Below are 22,625 nucleotides of genomic sequence, written 5' to 3'. Positions count from 1 at the left end.
CATGCCTTTATATAGGCATTGGCACATGTCATTAGGTAGTATTGAGTGACCAATAACAATGATACATGGTATGCCTTTGTATAAGCATTGGCACATCTCATTAGGTAGTGTTGAGGGACCATTAACAATGATATATGGTACGCCTTTGTATAGGCATTTGCACATCTCATTAGGTAGTGTTATGGGACAATTAACAATGATATATGGTATACCTTTGTATAGGCATTGCTACATCTCATTAGGTAGTGTTGTGGGACAATTAACAATGATATATGGTATACCTTTGTATAGCCATTGGTACATCTCATAAGGTAGTGTTGAGGGACCATTAACAATGATATATGGTATGCCTTTGTATAGACATTGGCACATTTCATTAGGTAGTGTTGAGGGACCATTAACAATGATATATGGTATGCCTTTGTATAGGCATTGGCACATCTCATTAGGTAGTGTTGTGGGAACACTAACAATGATATATGGTATGCCTTTGTATAGGCGCTGGCACATCTCATTAGGTAGTGTTGAGGGACCTTTAACAATGATATATGGTATGCTTTGTATAGACATTGGTACATCTCATTAGGTAGTGTTGAGGGACCATTAACAATGATATATGGTATACCTTTGTATAGGCATTGGCACATCTCATTAGGTAGTGTTGTGGGAACATTAACAATGATATATGGTATGCCTTTGTATAGGCGATAGCACATCTCATTAGGTAGTGTTGAGGGACCATTAACAATGATATATGGTATGCCTTTGTATAGGCATTGGCACATCTCATTAGGTAGTGTTGAGAGACCATTAACAATGATATATGGTATGCCTTTGTATAGGCGCTAGCACATCTCATTAGGTAGTGTTGAGGGACCATTAACAATGATATATGGTATGGCTTTGTATAGGCATTGGTATATCTCATTAGGTAGTGTTGAGGGACCATTAACAATGATATATGGTATGCTTTTGTATAGCCGCTGGCACATCTCATTAGGTAGTGTTGAGGGACCATTAACAATGATAAATGGTATGCCTTTGTATAGGCATTGGTACATCTCATTAGGTAGTGTTGATGGACCATTAACAATGATACATGGTATGCCTTTGTATAGGTGCTGGCACATCTCATTAGGTAGTGTTGAGGGACCATTAACAATGATATATGGTATGCCTTTGTATAGTCGCTAGCACATCTCATTAGGTAGTGTTTAGGGACCATTAACAATGATACATGGTATACCTTTGTATAGGCATTGGTACATCTCATTAGGTAGTGTTGAGGGACCATTAACAATGATATATGGAATTCCTTTGTATAGACATTAGCACATCTCATTAGGTAGTGTTGAGGGACCATTAACAATGATATATGGTATGCCTTTGTATAGGCATTGGCACATCTCATTAGTTAGTGTTGTGGGAACATTAACAATGATATATGGTATGCCTTTGTATAGGCGCTAGCACATCTCATTAGGTAGTGTTGAGGGACCATTAACAATGATATATGGTATGCCTTTGTATAGGCGCTGTCACTTCTCATTAGGTAGTGTTGAGGGACCATTAACAATGATATATGGTATGCCTTTGTATAGGCATTGGCACATCTCATTAGATAGTGTTGAGGGACCATTAACAATGATATATGGCTTTGTATAGGCATTGGCACATCTCATTAGATAGTGTTGAGGGATCATTAACAATGATATATGGTATACCTTTGTATAGGTTTTGGCACATCTGATTAGGTAGTGTTGAGGGACCATTAACAATGATATATGGTATGCCTTTGTATAGGCGCTAGCACATCTCATTAGATAGTGTTGAGGGATCATTAACAATGATATATGGTATGCCTTTGTATAGGCATTGGCACATCTCATTAGATAGTGTTGAGGGATCATTAACAATGATATATGGTATGCCTTTGTATAGGCATTGACACATCTCATTAGGTAGTGTTGAGGGACCATTAACAATGATATATGGTATGCCTTTGTATAGGCGCTAGCACATCTCATTAGATAGTGTTGAGGGATCAATAACAATGATATATGGTATACCTTTGTATAGGTTTTGGCACATCTCATTAGGTAGTGTTGAGGGACCATTAACAATGATATATGGTATGCCTTTGTATAGGCGCTAGCACATCTCATTAGATAGTTTTGAGGGATCATTAACAATGATACATGGTATGCCTTTGTATAGGCGCTGTCACATCTCATTAGGTAATGTTGAGGGACCATTAACAATGATACATGATATGTCTTTGTATAGGCGCTGTCACATCTCATTAGGTAGTGTTGAGGGACCATTAACAATGATATATAGTATGCCTTTGTATAGGTATTGGTACATCTCATCAGGTAGTGTTGAGGGACCATTAACAATGATATATAGTATGCCTTTGTATAGGTGTTGGTACATCTCATTAGGTAGTGTTGAGGGACCACTAACAATGATATATAGTATGCCTTTGTATAGGCGCTGTCACATCTCATTAGGTAGTGTTGAGGGACCATTAACAATGATATATGGTATGCCTTTGTATAGGCATCGGTACATCTCATTAGGTAGTGTTGAGGGACCATTAACAACGATATATGGTATGCCTTTGTATAGGCATTGGCACATCTCACTAGGTAGTGTTGAGGGACCATTAACAATGATATATGGTATGCCTTTGTATAGGCATTGGCACATCTCACTAGGTAGTGTTGAGGGACCATTGACAATGATATATGGTATGCCTTTGTATAGGCATTGGCACATCTCACTAGGTAGTTTTGAGGGACCATTAACAATGATATATGGTATGCCTTTGTATAGGCATTGGCACATCTCACTAGGTAGTGTTGAGGGACCATTGACAATGATATATGGTATGCCTTTGTATAGGCGCTGGCACATCTCATTAGGTAGTGTTGAGGGACCATTAACAATGATATATGGTATGCCTTTGTATAGGCATCGGTACATCTCATTAGGTAGTGTTGGGGGACCATTAACAATGATATATGGTATGCCTTTGTATAGGCGCTGTCACATCTCATTAGGTAGTGTTGAGGGACCATTGACAATGATATATGGTATGCCTTTGTATAGGCATTGGCACATCTCACTAGGTAGTGTTGAGGGACCATTAACAATGATATATGGTATGCCTTTGTATAGGCGATAGCACATCTCATTAGATAGTGTTGAGGGACCATTAACAATGATATATGGTATGCCTTTGTATAGGCATCGGTACATCTCATTAGGTAGTGTTGGGGGACCATTAACAATGATATATGGTATGCCTTTGTATAGGCGCTGTCACATCTCATTAGGTAGTGTTGAGGGACCATTAACAATGATATATGGTATGCCTTTGTATAGGCATTGGCACATCTCACTTGGTAGTGTTGAGGGACCATTAACAATGATATATGGTATGCCTTTGTATAGGCATTGGCACATCTCACTAGGTAGTGTTGAGGGACCATTAACAATGATATATGGTATGCCTTTGTATAGGCATTGGCACATCTCACTTGGTAGTGTTGAGGGACCATTAACAATGATATATGGTATGCCTTTGTATAGGCATTGGTACATCTCATTAGGTAGTGTTGAGGGACCATTGACAATGATATATGGTATGCCTTTGTATAGGCATTGGTACATCTCATTAGGTAGTGTTGAGGGACCATTGACAATGATATATGGTATGCCTTTGTATAGACATTGGTACATCTCATTAGGTAGTGTTGAGGGACCATTGACAATGATATATGGTATGCCTTTGTATAGGCATTGGTACATCTCATTAGGTAGTGTTGAGGGACCATTAACAATGATATATGATATGCCTTTGTATAGGCATTGGTACATCTCATTTCCAGAATGTTCTGCATTATTTGATGAGTTGCATGTCATTGAGTTCCAATATAGAAACACAACATTTACAATAGAAAAAAACTATAACATTATAAATTGTAACCAGTTCATTTTCATTTCACCTAAATTTGTATTTATTATTGGTCAGTTGATTGCAGACGTCTCAAATGATCCAGCAGCTGATAAATGTACCAGATGGCATGAACAGAAATGTTCTGTGGTAATCACTACCTAAATGTCATGGAGCTTACATAAACTTACATTCAAGTTATTCTTTTACTCTGAGATCTCACCAAGATAGAGCTTTACTCAACAATCCTTGACCCTAACTCATACCTAACCTATAAACTAACCCTAAATTCTAAGCCTAACCTAAAACATTGCCTAGTCAGAGAATCATGGGTCTCAAGTGTAGGCAACCCGGAAGTAAAATTCCAATTTTAGGTACATACAAATAGAATTCTAGATCTCAAGTGTAGGCACCTCTAAAGTGAAAGGTCAATTTCAGGTACAAGTTGGTTAATAATTATTGGTATCCATGATTTTGTACAGACACTTACTATCAAACCTCCAAATTGCTTCACAGTCCCCTATTTGAAATTAAATTATATCCACTAGTACCATTTAAAAGAATCCAAAGCATAAATAAACAAAACTCAAAACTTCCAATTGCCAGCTGCCAGCTTTATATAGACAAGAATATAGAAAAAGAAGGTGCATTCTAATCTTAGGTTCCTGTAAATCTAACATTAGTCAGAGACAATTTTATTATTTAAAAAAACTCATGGTAACAAGTGAAAGATGTCTGGCTTATCAATGTAAAAAGTAAATTAAAAAAAATACTAAAAGCCGAGGAAAATTCAAAATGGAAGGTCGTTAATCAAATGGCATAATCAAAAGATACAAAATTTCATTTATCCATCATTCAAGAATGTCCTTAAAGTATACACAATCAAGAGAAATACTGGCCTGTGGTTGTCCGATCTCCAGTGGCAAATAGTACAATGTAGTATGCACCCAAACAGATTTGCTGTGGAAAAACGTTTTTCTTTACTTACTTGTACATCTGCATATTACAGTATTTCAATGAGTATGTAGCTAAAGGTAATCTCTTTGATTAGCTTGCTTGCTAGCTGAACCGTGAAGTCACTGTCAGGTAAGGTATACTACCCTCCTTTAGAAGTAGCCTATAGTACTACAGACAGATAGATTGGTTGTCTGTCGGACTAGTCTTCTGTTAAAGGGGGTTAGTTTACCTAACCTAACAATGACTTCACGGTTCAGCTAGCTAGCAAGCTAACCAAAGATATTACCTTTAGCTACATACTCATTGATATCGGCTGTAATGATCTGACCATGAATGAGGTTTTAAGTATTGACCGTAAAGAATGGAAGACACAATACCAATTTACAAAAATGTGTTACCCAATTGCAGTTAGAATTAATCAATGGTAAAAGACAACAAGAATTTGACTGAAACAGAATCCCAAATTATATCAGGATGAACCAAAAAGTTTGGAATATAAATCTATAGTTTAATATAATCTAGAAAATTATTCATCTGAGATTGGTCCCCTGCTGAACACTAAAAATATAATTGAAAGGTTACGTTACCAGCAGATACCATAACACCAGCAAAGACATTTCCATGATTGACCATCTTACATGGAAACTCGAAGAAACACAGCCACATTGATGTACAAAATCATACACAATCAAATAGCAATATAGACCCAAACTTGAGCATTGTTCCGCAGATAATCAACAACACAGGGTACTCTAATACTTTTTAAATGTTTAGCACTGGGAAAGATCCAGACTACACAAAAAATCACAGTGCAACCGCATTGGATTAGTTTTATTTACTGATCCAAATTCAGTATATTTAGACCTCTAGAGTCAGTTTGTGATGCGCCCACGTATCGTCGTCAATGTTCTTGTGAATAGTGTAGAAAAAAGCCTGTCCTGAAAGAGTGAGCTCAACATTCTTACAGGTGCTGGCAACCGATTCTTACATAATCACTTCATGAACTTGATGAAGTTAAAGAATATTCATTAAGTCCGCTACCTTTGGCCTTTTTTGGTGTGTTCGTTACTCCAATGTTAAATATTTTAAAGTTTTATCGATTACAGAAATATGTTAGGATTGTCAAATAGTTTTGATTCGAATATGAGATGACCAGAAACATATTCTTTTAAAGCTATTTCGATTAAAAGTAATAAAACGGGATAATCGCGCAAGATATATAATAAAACATGCACTATAACATTGAAATCATACAGTGTTCAAACATAATATTTCTTTCTTTCCCCTTAGAAATCCGTTCAGTTCCCTGTGTGTATTTACTATTGATTTAAATTAATCATACTGTATTGTCTTTAAGTGGATTGTTGTCTTGATTTTATCAATAAATTTACATAACAAGAGAAGAAATGTGCCTTAACACGTATAATATTTAAACCCCTTTCACCTTTAGTTAAAGTTTTTATTAATACCGTTAAGTGGGTTAGGAAACAGGAGTTATAATCTAGGTAAATAATTTATTGTGTGGAATACAATTTTGCACCTTTTTTTTTATTACTTTCACATTACTTTCACATTATCATATCCCTCCCTAAGCACACTGTCCCTCACTGAGGTGTTTCTACTATCACATTATTTATGTTGTACCAGATTTAATGTTCGCGGGTTTTCACTTTGGTTGAATGAACAAGTCCATGCAGTCCGTTGCCAGTATGACTTAACGTAAACGTCCAGTGACAAATATTTTATTATCTTTAATGCATTTTATTTTACAAGTATTCAGGTGTAGGTATAGCTTACTGATGGATTCAGTCGAGGATTATGCAAGGCAATGGGTTAAACGCAAGAAAGAAGACGTACATACTATTTTCAAATGAATTAGGGCTGTGAGGTAGTTGAATCAGAATTAAGAAACTGAATGAGTCTATCAATACCTATGCTACGTCAATCTTTAAAGAAACAAATGTGGGCAAGGCACTTGTCCTACCTCCATGACAAATATGTTGTCCCCGCAGATAAATAAACTCATGAAAGATACCAGGACTAAATTTTGTATATACGCCAGACGCGCGTTTCGTCTACAAATGACTCATCAGTGACGCTCGAATCCAAAAAAGTTAAAAAGGCCAAATAAAGTACGAAGTTGAAGAGCATTGAGGACCAAACTTCCTAAAAGTTTTGCCAAATTTACACTTAACATCGTTTTTGTGTGTAAATAGCTTTCTTTATAGCTTTCCGTTTAGATTTAGTTTTATTAAAGAATGAAAAAAAAAATGTGTGCACTCGATTGGTGATATTCGTTTCCGGAAATAACCGATATGGTCCGATAATTAGAATCGCCATACAGCAGCATCATCCGTAAGAACAGAAAGAAATAATCTTATCTACCTAATAGCTACAGTACAGGTCAGACACTGAGACAGTAACAGAATAAGGGAAACAGTATATTATATTCACACATTAACCACATTCTGTTAATTTTATGGTAATACTACAATGTAGATAGATATAGAAGATGTGGTACATGACTATGACTCCCAACCACAGGGGCTTGTTACAATTGCCGGGTTTACTATCCATACGAACCCCTAAAAAAACACGGATCCAGTCATTTTAAAAAGGGGGGGGGTTCCTAACCCAGGACAAAAGGGGGGGGGGGGGTGTTCCAATTACATGTCCCCATTCAAATGCATTGATCGTCCAAAAAAAAGGGGGGTTCCAACCCCCGGAACCCCCCTCTTTTAGGGGTTTGTATGGATAGTAAACCCGGCAATTGTAACAAGCCCCTGTGTCCCAACGATACAACTCTCCATCCAACATCTACAAGATCTAGTTCATGAGCTAAATATTTTAGAGTTACTTTACAATCAAACTTTAAAATGACACTTCATTATGGCAACATTATATCAATCGGAAATAAATTTTTATGGTTCCTTAAAAGAAATTCTAATCAATCAAACACAGATATTAAACTCAGAGCATACCAAAGTTATACTAGTATAGTATATGGGACTTTCACCCAAGATGCTTCACAAAAAATTGAAATAATAGACGGGGGCGGATCCAGTCATTTTAAAAAGGGGGGGGGGGGGGGGTTCCTAACCCAGGACAAAAAGGGGGGGGGGGGGGGTTTCCAATTACATGTCCCCATTCAAATGCATTGATCGTCCAAAAAAAAGGGGGGTTCCAACCCCCGGAACCCCCCTCTGGATCCGCGCCTGATAGACCACTTTCCAGTTCATCCTTCACCAGAAAAAACATTGCCAATTATGCGTGCCTTTATGATGTCATTTACCAGATAGAGGGGATTGCCTGTATCCTTATTGTGCAGGATAAACTAGAAATAATGTTTGTTTTGTAAGTTCTCAAACACAATTCCCTAACGAAGGCAGTGCTGATTGTTAATTATGAGAATTTAATTTGCAAGCAGAATAATTAGTGCTATATAGTATTATAGTTTTCCAACCACTTGCTCAACATTGGAACAGAAGTGACGATGCCCCTAATTGCTCAAATGATGTTCACTTAAACCAGACTTTTTGATGGAAATGCATCGAACTCAAAAGTTGTCTATTCAGAGAAGAGCAGCTATTTAATAGTACATTTGAGATAACAGCAATAACTAGGCCCATAGCCAGTAATTTCCTAGAGGTGGTTTCGATACAATCATACTCAACTTAAACAGTTAAAATTCAAGTCTGTACGTACATACGACCCTTACATATACCCATACATGCCATAATTGGTTTACTTTTTGTTGTTGTCCTACTTTAGTTTGTTTCAAACCAAATGTTATGAAACTAATGCACGTTGCTCATTACCATGAAACACAGATTAAGATTGAATTTTGGTGGCATCACTTTTACAATTCTAGAATTATGCCCCTTTACAAATAGAAAAATAACTGAATTTTTTATTTCCATTCTCTAACTTTAGTTTGCCTGAACTTAATGTTATGAAACTTATACACAATGCCTATTACCACAAAACACAGATCAAGTTTGAATTTATTTTGGTGGCGTCATATTTACTGTTCTAGGGTTCTGCCCCTTTTCAAATGGAATAATTGCTGAATTTTTCATTACCATTCTCTAACTAAAGTTTGCCTCAACTAAATGTGTTGAAAGGTATAGACAATGCTAATTACCACAAAACTCAGATCAAGTACAAATTTGGGTAACATCATTTTTACAGTTCTTGAATTATGACCCTTTATAACGTTAAATGCTAGTAGGGTCATCATTCATCTATGTCCCATGGACACATTCCCCATTTATTTTTGCATACCATCATTCAGTGGAACATGCAATCATATATGTAAAGAAAAAATAAAAACATAATATAAAACTGACATATTATAATATTTTTTAGGATGTAAGCAGTATCTTTTGATATTTTAATTTAATAAGATGTTAGACTCAAAGAGGGTATCAACACCTGATCGTCCCTTCCACTCCAGAACTCTGTCAGAACCTAGAGGTGTACAAGGTAGTTCCCAAGAGTTCTATTCTCCAGACGTATCAGCCATCAGAGCATCCACAGAGACCAGAAGTAGTTTACAGAGGTCACTGAAGGATGACAGGAGAAATGTTACGCTATCACAGGATTCTGGAATGTTCTCGTCTAGTTCAACTCTCAGGGAAATGTTTAGGAGTGCCAGAGAAGTAAGTTTTCATTGTTCCAGACTGTTGAGTGGACCAAAAACATTATTCCCAGTTGGTTCTGTAGAATCTTTATGATCATTAAACTTTATAACAAATATTACAAAAAAAAAAAGATAAGGGTTTCCTATTTCTAACAATCTACCAACAACCAACAAAAGATAAATGCAATACCATGTGAAAAAAAGATAACTAAAATTACGAGAATAAACAAAATCACAAACCATATTTTATGTTTAATATATGAATTGATTATAAAATGTAGGTACAGTTTACTCTGCTTAAAAGTTAAACAACCATTATATTTTCTTTTTAATGTAAACTTTTGTTGAATTTTGCATTTAAATAGAACTTATCAAAAGCAATAGTTAAAGTTTCTGTCCCAGCTATACAATAGACAACAATGATTCTATCTGGATTTTTCAATTTACATATACAGTGCATGTGATTAAATTTCTCTTACTTTAACTACTGAAGTATATAACTATATTGATCAAACAAATTTCAAAATAATTGCTCTTGGCCTTCAATACTAATTTAATAATATTAGAAAAGAGGAAATTTACACCTTTTCAATATTTCGAATGTGATTTTTATGTTTAAAATGATATGAAATAATTTATTGGTAGAATAGGTTAGATTGGTTGGTTGATCAAATATATAGAAATCGTTGTATTCTAATATCGGTTTTTGTGAAGTTTTTATGGCAGTACCCCAATGGTAATTTATTCATATCAGTAATCTTTCAATAAGCTTATATCAACTTTTAATTCTATCAAGACATTAAGTTTGATTTCCCTTTTAAACAAAGATGGTAGACAAACATACGTTCGTGTTCTTACGGAGATTATCTCCTGTTAAAGACCTGTGATCACATTCACTAATTATCATGGACATTGTGTAGTAAGACAGATTGGATGGAGTTTGTGTTGTATAAGTGATGATATTGTGTGATTCTTATGGAAGTGTTTGTTGAAGGATATGGTTGTTATACGTTGTGGGATGATTGTGCATTCTGTTTTGTTCAGGGTAAATCTGGAAGCTGCACTCATAAGCCAGTAAGTTGATGATCTATTTATAGAAACAGCTGAAATTTTATGAATAAAAAACGATAGAAATCTGCTATGCCTTATGAAATTCTTTTCTGTATAAGAAGGCATTATAATTACAGATTTTGTTGCAAGTCTAATTATGGATCAATTTATTCTGAGTGCATTAATGCTAAATAATTAACAGGTTTTCACCTGCAGTAAAACTTCATTCTATTGTGCAGCTATATACTAATTGAAGGATTACAAATAACAGTTGAAGGTTTATAATCACTTTTGTACATACATTTTGTATTTATATTTATAACTTGAAGATTTGGAAGAATTCAAGACTTACTGCAAAAAGGGGAGATAATTTAGGGAATTTAAAAAGCGAAATTTGTTAAGAAATTTAATCTGCAATTATTTGATTGATATGTAAGCCAAGCAAACACTCCATGTTAACTGCTTCATTGATTTCCATTCAAGTCATTAGTGTTTTGAAATATAATCTCTGATTTAAGTGGCACTTCACACTATTTATTTTATGTTTAAGTATAATAACTATTGCAATATTTTATTAGCATATAAAATTTAGGTCATTTCATTTTGTATGCCATGTACTTTATTAATGAAGAGATTGAGAAAGCTTAATGATATATATGTAGAAACAAGAGTACTTTGGATATAAGCATGCTTGTTTCACATGAAAATACTATTCATGACCAAATAAGATCTTCTTACTTGTTGAACCTTAAGCAGAACAGATTTCAAATCATTTCATATGGAGCATTTGAGTTCTTGATTAGCATGATATAAACATAAGCAAGGTGACACTTTCTTGGTTCTTGAGTGTTCCTTATACATATCCTTAAAAGTCAAAATGGATGCATATCTGAGTTTAAAAGTGCTTGTTTTGAGTAACCATCAGAAGATACAAAACTTACACCTTTTACATTATTAGATTAGTTTTTAGTTGATGAATAATGGTTTAATGAGGCGTCAGCACACAATGTCTACTCTGCAGCAAAATTAAATGACATGACTATTTTGACACCAAAGAGAGTTACATGATTTGTACAGGTTACCTTTATAAAAGTCACAATATGGTTTATTAATAAAACTCTACAGGAGTAAGTTCTGTAATGGCCATATTTAGCCCTGAATCAGGTATATATAGTTCAATGTTACAAGATAAAAATGATTAAAGTTGAATTAATGAGAAAGTTAAATAGAACTATTTGTGTCAAAGTTTTATTAAAATTACTGATTTTTTCATTCCAAAAAGGTCAAGAGAAGAGATTTTGCAAAATTTGACAAAATTGGCTGGATTTTAACTTAATTTAAGATAAGGAAACCAGGCATCAACAAACTAAAAATTTGAGTCAGACATGCAGATTTACCCATTATCATTGATTTTTTCGTGGAAAATTAAAATGAGTATTATTTGTGTTGTGATGAATAGAATGCATAATGTAAATGAGTAGGGGCATTAAGGCCTTGTTTTGGCCCAAGAAAATTAAATGTTTGATAACCATTTCAAATTGGCACATAATGTTTAGAAATGCAGAGTGTCAAGAAATATAAATGAAAAACATAAAGATTTTTATCTGATGACGTCACAATTACATCATTATATGTACTGTTTTCACAAAAACAATGAAAAATGTAGAATTTATGCAGTTTTATATCTTTATTTCCGTTGTGGAAACATCCTGCGCATCCAAGAAACAACAAAATAATTTGTCAAAAGCTTTATTATAACTATTGACATAATCTCACCAAATATAAAGTTGTTTCTTGGGTGCGCACATACATTTTTAATCTAAAATATACTTAAATTTGATGAAAAAACAATGAAAATCACAAATTTTTACGAAATTTGCAAATTAAGTCATGATTTGTTGCCATGGTAACTTGTTCAATGTCAAATTTATTTGTGTTTGTCTTAGTACCTTATACCTTAGTCAAGTCTTTAGTTATTTAAGAATATGTATGATAACTTATAAATTTGCAGTAATTTATGGGCCAAATAAGGGCCTTATTGCCCCCACTCCTTTTCAACAAAAAGGCTTATTTCCTATCTAGTCACAGCATTAGCTATGATTCATTGTGATATTGGTCAATCAATCCTTATTTGAAATTTAAGCTAAAAAAATGTGTCATTTAAGGGCCTTACTGGACCTACTCCTTTGATGCATATTTATAAATCAAATGCAGACAAGATGTCATTTAAGAACAGAATGAAGTTTACACTTTTCTTTTTTATATGCTTTGTATTCACCAAATAATTGTTTTTTCTATATACCAATAACTTATACATTAGCCTAATTTTTGTCACCTGTTTATTTTTTACCAGTAACTGATATTGACACAAGATATTGATAGTTAGAATGAAATATTTCACAAGTCACTGATTTAGTAACCCAGGTATGGTATTTATGCCTCACCAGACTTTAAAAACCTATAAATAATTAAAAATCTATATTTCATAATTCATAAATCATTACTTTTTACCTGTATTCTGTAAAAAGCAGCAAATTAACATTTTAAACGGCACTATACAAGAATTTTTGCCATTCATTTTTCTTTAGAATGGATTTGTAAAGTTGTATTGACACTGTATAAATGGAGCATTTATATCTACATTGATTATGTGTATTGGGTAGAAATGTTCTTATATGTCAGGAGGAAGTCTCTTTCATGATTTTGTGTATTGCATAGAAAGTGTCTTTGATGTTATTAACACTTAGCTGTGTTGAAAGATCTCTCTTAAACATCTGCCATTATAACAGGTCAGTTTTAATTGTTTCATTGGTCAATAGATACATTAGAAGGTTCTTTTGTTAAGGTACTTTAGAAATAATTAGTAGTACACTGACTTAAGTGCTGAAATCCTGCTTGTTATTTTGGTTTACCTTTATTTCTTTGAAAAAAGATTAATATGGCAGTGTGTCACACTCTCGAATCATAATCTGCTACATGTACTGGTGGTTTGAATTTTCAAATTTATTTACATATATATATATATAAAGGTTTTAAAACAAAATATTCACTAGGACTGTCAATTTTTAGATGTTTTTATAAAGATCTTGCCTGTGGTTTTTAATTTGTTGCTTTAACTCCATATAGACTGATTTTTTGAATAAAAAGAATAAATAGTTTTTTGACCAGTTAAACAAAGACTAACCAATAGAAAGTCTTTCAGGGATGTACATAATAAGGATACTTTCAGAAAAAGGGGTTTACTGTTTTTGTTTTCTGACTTGTTTATTGTGGTTGTTAATTTGATTGAATACATCTAAGAAAGTGGTCTTTCATACGATGGAACACATTACAGATATTGTCTCTGCTGTTTGATTATGCACATTCAAGATAGTGGCCCCTTATGAGATTTGATACATCTAATATATAGGCCCTCTATTTGATAGAACAAATCCAAGATAATGGCCCCTTATTTGATAAACATATCTAAGATAATTGACTCTTATTCAATTAAACCCTCTCATTTTGTTGAACACAACCAAGATAGTGGTCTCTCATTTGATTGAACACAGCCAAGGTAGTGGTCTCTCATTTGGTTGAACACAACCAAGATAGTGGTCTCTCATTTAGTTGAAAACAGCCAAGATAGTGGTCTCTCATTTGGTTGAAAACAGCCTAAATAGGTCTCTCTTTTGATTTAACACAAACAAGAAAGTGGACTCTCATTTGGTTAAACACAACCAAGATAGTGACCACTTATTTGATTTAACACATCAAAGATAATTGCCCCTTACTTAAGTAAACATATCAAAGATGGTAGCCCTTATTTGATTGAAAACCTGCAAGAAAGTGGCCCTTTATACCATGGAATGTATCAGAGATAGTCGCCCCTTATATGAAGGAACACACCTAAAATAATGGTTCTTTAGATGATCATTTGGATGCATAGTTTAAAGTGTTTTAACTACAGTGCAATAGTAATGTCAATTATTTATCATCTATATAACATAATCTTACTCTTTAAGTGAAAATTGACATTTGACAAGGTAATTTGCTACAGTTTATCTCATCCTACTTGTAGGATCTTGTACAAAACACTTTGATTTGTTGTCAGGATTTCTTACTTTTTAATTAAAATCCTTTTTCATTTTTATGGGTTTAAATTAATGTACATCACATAAAACTTCAAATGGCTCTAAAAAAGATTTTAAATTTTGAATAGGTTGTAAATAAGAATAAGATTTTAAAATACCTGCCAATACAGAGACATAAAGAATGTTTAAGTTGTCTATACAACTCTCTTACTGTAACCTCTTTCCAGTCTAAAGGGTGGAAGCAATTATGATATTGGTTATCTTGTTTGATTTATGGGTTCAATACATATATGTCATTTTATTTTTTCAAACAGAGATTTGAAATAGTGAATAATGTGCAGCTAATAGTAGGTTAACGTTTATTCTGATAAAACTCATAAATCTTCCTCTTTTATAAATTTTAAACTATGCTTAGCCTATGATTTAGATTTGATTTGTAGTGTACAGTTTGATAATCAGAAATTAATTTTCTGGTACTGCTTATTTCCTACCCTTTTTAACATCAAGTGCACTGGCATTGTAAGCTAGACAGAAACATGTCACTGGACTAAATTGAATCATATTGAAAAGTTTTAAATTGACAGATTATTGAATTGTTTGTCCTGATTCGATCTTGAAATATAATTCCTTTAATGTCATATTTGTGTAGTAGTAATCAAACAGACCTTGATAGATTTCTTATTAATATGTAATAACAGAGGTGGAAAGTCAATATTGATAAAGTAAATTGCGGACTACGTTTTAAAATTTTAACAAATATTTGAATTTTGTTTTTGCATAACCTGTAGCTTAATTGAAAAATAGGAGTAATGTACTTATAAATAATTTCAAATATACTTTATATTTATTTTTTTAGGGTTTTTCACAGGCACTCGTCTCAGAATTTTGTTTCCCTACATACCTTTATATAACACGGAATTTCGTCACTGCCTGACATTTTTCTAAATTGTGAGTTAAGTACCTTGTGTAATATAAAAGTATATAGGGAAAAAAAATTCTGAGACAAGTGCCTGTGGGTTTTTTCCATAGTCTTCCACCTTATATTTTATAAGCTGATCCAAGGAATTTTTCGAAGTCCCTAACATCATAAAGAAACCATGTTTTGCAAAAAGTAAAATAACAAAAATACAGGACTCCAAGAATACTAAAATTATGATTTGAATAAAAATAAAGTCAGGACAATATAGTAATATTTGTTGAATATGAAGCTAAATTATTATGTTTAGATTTTAAATTGCTCAATTGATTTCACTTTGTGTTATTCAGTCTTACAAACTTTTCAAGTTGAAATACATTGAAAGTGCATATGAACAGTTGGTTAGATAAGTTAGATAAAATTATGGAAAATTATGTATAATTTATTATTTCAAGGATTAAAATATATTTATATAATTGTCAGATTTTTAAATAAGTACTTATACAGTTGAATGAAATCTGTAAGATCTTAGGAAAGGACCTCCACTAATCTATGAAAATGTTTACAACATTTATATAATAAACTAATTAAAATTGGAATTTAAAAAAAATCAATGGTAGTACATTTGTATATTGATAAAGCTATATGTAAAGATTTTTACTTCATTTTAAATTTAAATCGTATGCATTACGTCAAATTTTACTAATTATTATTTATAAGAATATGTGAAGTTGGTCACTTAAACCTTAATTTAATGACCAAGTCAAAAATTTTAGCATGGTCAATATGAGCCAGATAAATTTTAAATAATAAAATCTGTTGGAAAAAAATCCTAAAGCAAAATGAGTCTGATTTTTGTAGATGGAAATGTTTTCAAAATTATAGTAAAATCAATTAAAATTGTGCTGGTTACAAGTATTATGCATAAAAGCATATATCGCAAAGGCTTTGTAAAAATATAGTATGAATTCTGTCATAATAGCAAATAAAAGAAGCAAAATAAGGTGCTTAAATGGTTTTAACGATTGAGTTTATGGACACATGTGACCTTAGGTTGAGAGTCATGACTTCTTTGTATCTATTTAAAGTTGTATGAATGGTGTTGAAATGTTAATACACAACAATATTAAAAGTCAGAATTAAGAATAGAAGAACTTCATGGGGGAATGATTTATATTACCTGCTTGGTTCATTAAACATAAAGGTGTTAAATTGTTTACCTTAAATCTTTTGTACTGGCTTATCCTTACCTAATCACCCTGGACAATGATAAAAAACATCGGTTGGAATAAAACGGTACTCAGATTCATTGACCACTTTAGCCATTTGCTTCTTATGTCTATCAAGTATGTCAGCACTCAGTAGTTTATATCCCCTTTCAAGCATTTAAATAAATTTTAGCCATATTTTTATTTTGCTTTAAAGACATATCGACTAATAGATGAGCATGTAAACAACTGCCTTGGACTTGAGCCTGCTTATGTTTGTAATGTTGCTTATCAAACATTTTACGTCATCAAAATTCATCCATTGTATAATAATGTAGATATTAAATTAGTAAATTTTCTATAAAGTTTGCCATATAAAGAATTATAATAGATGAGCACCACTACTGTAATATCACAAATTATTGCATGAATTTATTGGAATTTTTGAAGAAGGGACAAAAATGCAAGATTAATTATTTTGATTTTAGGAAAATCTGCATACAGATATCTGTATCATACCGTAATTTACAGTTTATGTTGGAAAAAAGGGGGGTGGGAAGTCCATGACCAAAGTGTCTATGTCTGTGTCAGATAATGAGATATGTCTGAATTTTTTGTATCTTAAAAGAAATTGTTTGCTAATTTTTCACTATGGGATGTTATTATAGTGTATTCGTTCTAATAATAATAATAACTTGAATAATTATTATAATACTTTATTGTAAAAACATCTAAATTGTATTATACTTTTTTGCAAATATGCGGTATATTACAACTAATATTGTAAAATTAACCGTCTATTCAAATATAGGTTTGAAATAATTACTAGATTTGACATTTTTATTAATATGGAATATAAGCTACAGTAAATAGTTATCTAAATTTCAAATGTATAAAAATTATCCACAGACAATTTACTAAGTTTCAAGTTACTTATTAGATATATTCTATATGTATAAGTTTTTTCAACAATGATCTATATATTTCATATGACATTAAGTTTAGACCTTTAAAATTGGGCTCTAGGTAATTCATCTTTATAATTAGCCAGGTAATCAATTGTAGGGTATCATTTAAATAATCGGAGTATTTATATATTGACTGGTATATATTGTTTACCAAGTTGTGTATTGGGTCTGCCACTTTTTCCTCGGTTATGTTGAGCGTGTCGGAACACATCCCTTTAATAAAATCAATTCTGTAGTTCAACGTGTTATCAAAGAAGATTATAGTAGGGACAGAATAAGTGCTACCGGTATAGGAACTTTCTACATGTGAATGCAAAATATTACATTTTGAAATTCTTTATTGGATAATATTTTAATAAAAAATTTGTCACAGTTTGGAACATTAAAGAAAGTGGAAAAATTGTTGTAATATTGTTTGAAGAGGGGTAATGAAGTGAAAAATAGAAGATTAAAGCAGATAACGGATAGGATGTGCATTCCAATGGATGTGTATTGCAGTTAGTGCATGTTTTTATCACCTGTGATACAGGTAAACGGTTGTTAGGTAAGAATGTATTATTTTGAGGAAGTTTAATGGTATTATAAGTAAAGAGAGTTATGTCATTGTTCAATGTCATGTTCGTACTATAATGCATGTATGTTTATATATACTAAATATGTATGGGAAAGTTACACTTTCTTAATTTATTTTATTAGTTTTAAAACTGCATAGAATTCAGCGTTACATTTATTTAAAACTGAAATTTTATTCTACTTTGATAAAAAATGAGTTAACAGCTAAATAAAAATATTCAAATTTAATTGTATTGTTTCATCGAATGAAAGTCACATGTCCTTGTTCAAGATATACTAAAAATAAGTACCGGTATATAAAATTTTCAGGGAAATGTCTGTCTGTAATGCAGTTTTGGGTGAATAAATTTATCGTTCCTAAAGAAATCAAGAATCTAAAGAGTTTTATTAAATTAGATACCATATATAAATCAAATTTTAAAAAGTATTACAATAATGATAATATATGTTACTTTTAAACAGCAATCTACTATACCAAAGAAACAAAGATAAAAACAATGGCTCAAAACTTCAAACTTTAAAACTAGAAGTTGAATCCCTAGGGAGGAACTGGGAGGGATAAAAAAAAAATCAGTTTCCGAATTTTTTAAAATGAGTTTGCTACTGAAAACTATGTTAGCATAAAGGTAAAACAATACAAACTGATAATTTGATTCACCCATTGTTCATGTCCAAATATGTTATTTTTAAACTGTTTTTGTTACATTAAATATGAAATTATGAAAGATTTTCCAAGCATCTCACATTTTTATCAATAAAAAATACACTGAGAGTTTTGTGTCTGAATTTTTCACTTTAAATATATGTCTGTTTTGTTCTGGAAAGTTGGATTTCAAAGGTTTGCACAAGTGAGAAACTGTAATAAATACAAGAATTGATGTCTAATGGAAAGCTTTTGTATCCTGTAAGAACTATAGCTACTATATCTCTCTACCAGTGAGAATCATATCCTGTAAGAACTATAGCTACTATATCTCTCTACCAGTGAGAATCATATCCTGTAAGAACTATAGCTACTATATCTCTCTACCAGTGAGAATCATATCCTGTAAGAACTATAGCTACTATATTTTTCTACCAGTGAGAATCATATCCTGTAAGAACTATAGCTACTATATCTCTCTACCAGTAAGAATCAATGATATTTTACTTATATCTCTACATGGAATTGATTACTTTACTAGGCTAGACACATTATGTGTTATTTCTACCAGCTTTTGTCAAGATAACTGGTATTGAGTGAAATTATAAATATTTTATCTACTTTTAAAATCTATGTTGTAAAGTTTAATCTTTATTGAAAATATTGATTAGTGGCACCTTGGTTTTTAGCTGTGGTGGTACTAAAAACTTGATCACCTTGATACTATCAGGGATTATATAACTTATGTATTAAGCAGAAGTTTGGGTTACTTCAGGTTAAATGTTTAATTAAAAAGTTTCTGACAGGATATCATATTTGCAAACAGGATATTAAATTTAATGAAATGGATTTAAGCTTTTACCTTAATTTTCCATCTTTTATCAACAAAATATTGATTATATCAGTTTTGTAGAATTTTCTACTAAGCTCATGTTATATCAAGTTTATAATGTGTGATTAAAAACTGTTAGGTTTAGTTATGTCATACATTCTAAAGTTATCAATGTCACAGTTTTCATGTTTAGTGTACAATATATTGATTTCATTTTTGTTTTAGAAGAATTCTAAATGTTTAAAAATCTTGGGAGATAGAACAGTTTGCCTATATTCAAATTTTGACAGAGACAGTCATCAAAATCAAAATAAAACTCTAATTCTCATTTTTTGCTTTTCTGATCATTGTTAATTTAAAAAAGTTCTTAAAAATAAAGGAGTAGGTCCGGTAAGGACCGATTTTGGCCTAAAATTTCAGGTTCATCTGACGAAAGATTTTGACCCCTTTTCAAACACTTAAGTGTCTATTTTATTTGAATTAATTAGTTTATGTGAAAGATTTTAACAGATTTAGTCATTAAAGACGATCCGATTCAAGCTCAAATATGAAAAATCTACCTAATATGCCGGAAAATGTCACTTTTCAGATGGTGTTTGGTAAAAATGAAAGTGGCCGCATCTGTGTTCACCCTCAACCTTTATATATCTTATGTATTATCATAAAATACAACTTACATTTCAATATAAAGGATGAACACGAATGCGGCCACTTTCGTTTTACACGAAAACCGTCTAAAATTTAACTAAAATGCTAGAATTATGAGGATTTCAGTAATTTAGTAGGACTTAATGGTGCTAGTACCAGATATATGTGCATTGTAAAAAAACAGCCCATATTTATGTAGCAGAAGCATTCTACTGTCAAATAAATAACTAAAGGTTTACATTTTAACAATTTTGTAAAACTGCTATATTTTGGGGCCAAAAAGGGGTCTTACTGAACCTACTCCTTTACCTGACATTTTTTCTCTTATCTGTATTGTTTTATGATTACGGTTTTAGTTTGATTTACAAAGAAAACCCAAATGTTTGGTGACTTCAAGTTATAGATTTTGTTTTATTGTGATGTTAGGTTACTGTCTGGTTGATGTATATCCCACAAATTTCCCGTTCAAATAGATCATTAGTTTAATTTTGCTCCTATATAAAGTTTATTAGGTGTGTTATTACTTTATTGTGAATATGATCAAATATTACCCAGTTTTTATGTTTACTCTGGCAGTAATACAGACCAATAGACCCACTTATAATCCTTAATACAGATGGCATAAATATATATGGACAATTTATGACATAATCATTTTATATAGTAGTTACATTTGATCTAATACAAGATAAATGTCTCAGACTACTTAGAGAGGTGTTTATACATTCCTGTAAATGAGATTTTGTCATGCAAAGTTAAAGTAGTATGGATTTTTTGCATGTTTCCTGCAAATCAGAATAACACATTATCTTCTATACCTGTATCCTAAGTGGTATTCTAATGCAACAATGTGTGTAACGTTCATTTTGATTGGATAACATCACTTATTTACATGACATCAATTGACAATTAAATCCCCAATTGATGCCGTCAGAGCTTAAAATACAATACAGTTATCTCCTAATTGCACCATATATTTAAATTCCTCAAATCAACTTCTTATAGTCTTTATCCCCACTTAGAGGCATTAAATTGTTTTTCGATCTGTGCATCTGTTTGTTTGTATGTTTGTTCGTTTGTCCAGTCGTCTGATTGTCAGTCTGTCCCACTTCTGGTTCAAGATTTTGGTCAAGGTAGTTTTTGATGAAGTTGAAGTCTAATCAACTTGAAACTTAGTACACATGTCATGTTCCCTATGCTATGATCTTTCTAAGTTTAATGCCAAATTAAGAGTTTTTGACAGAAATGTCACAGTCCACTGAACAAAGAAAATGATAGTGCAGGTTGGGCATCCATGTACTTTGGACACATTCTTTTTTAATTTTGATATGTGTTTTTGAGTTTAGTGTGTGTGCGTTTTCGCTGTTTAGGGGCCAGCTGAAGCCTGCCTCAGGGTGTGGGATTTTCTCACTGTGTTGAAGACCCATTGGTGGCCTTGGCCTGTTTCTGCTCTCTGTTTGGATTGTTGTCTCTATGCTCTATTCCATGTTTCCAGTCTCAATTTTATTAACCTGATTTTCGAAGGAAATTGATTGATTGTTGTTGTTTAAACTCCACTTTTAAGCACCACTTATAGGCTATTTTGTGGCGGCCAGTTTTTATTGGTGAAAGAAAAACCACCAACTTTCGATAGAAAAACTGACAATCCTAGTCAATTAAGATTGGAGTTGTGTGCACCCGCAGGGTCGGGGTTTCGAACTCACAACCTCAGAGTTGACTGGCGAGTGATAACAGTAATATAACTATTAAGACCACTTGGCCATCCAGGCCCCTGGGGGAATTATAGATTGATGCTAAGGGCAATATATAGAATTCATGAAATTGTTAACAATTACTTTCATTCAACATTAATAATGCTTCATTAATAGAAGTACAAGTACTTCTTGTGAAAGTGTTAGATTTTTTGTCAGTATCTGTTGTGTTATCTACTTTACAGAAGACAGAAAACATTTGTTGACTTGTTTCGGCAGAATAAGGTGACAGAGTTGACTTAGGTTTAAATGTAATTATTGATGGACCATTAGATATGATATATACAAAATATTTCATTTTATACAAATCTATCTACCCATGAGAGAATCTTAAAAGGATTGATAAGTTTGCATTGAGATTAAAATTTTTAAATGTCACCTAGAATTCGATGGCGGTGACATA

General features: G+C 32.3%; 1 protein-coding gene across 38 annotated transcripts in view; it reads left to right on the top strand.

Moving 5' to 3' along the window:
- The first annotated feature begins 6,360 nt into the window (after positions 1–6,360).
- LOC139519030 (uncharacterized) overlaps positions 6,361–22,625 on the top strand; it is a 67,215-nt gene continuing 50,950 nt past the window's right edge. For 16 of the 38 annotated variants that reach the window (XM_071310768.1, XM_071310749.1, XM_071310746.1 and 13 more), the window contains exons 1-2: positions 6,362–6,423; positions 9,287–9,579. In XM_071310768.1, coding sequence (XP_071166869.1) covers positions 9,325–9,579 — 255 coding nt within the window. In that variant the 5' untranslated portion in view covers positions 6,362–6,423; positions 9,287–9,324. Of the gene's footprint in view, positions 6,424–9,286; positions 9,580–10,126; positions 10,635–13,113; positions 13,400–17,835; positions 18,320–22,625 lie in introns of those variants that run through there. The other 22 variants (XM_071310780.1, XM_071310778.1, XM_071310774.1 and 19 more) reach the window with 6 other exon arrangements.

This window comes from Mytilus edulis, chromosome 4, assembly GCF_963676685.1.
Source record: "Mytilus edulis chromosome 4, xbMytEdul2.2, whole genome shotgun sequence".
NCBI classification, from domain to species: Eukaryota; Metazoa; Mollusca; class Bivalvia; order Mytilida; family Mytilidae; genus Mytilus; species Mytilus edulis.
This window is presented reverse-complemented; position numbering and strand designations above follow the sequence as displayed.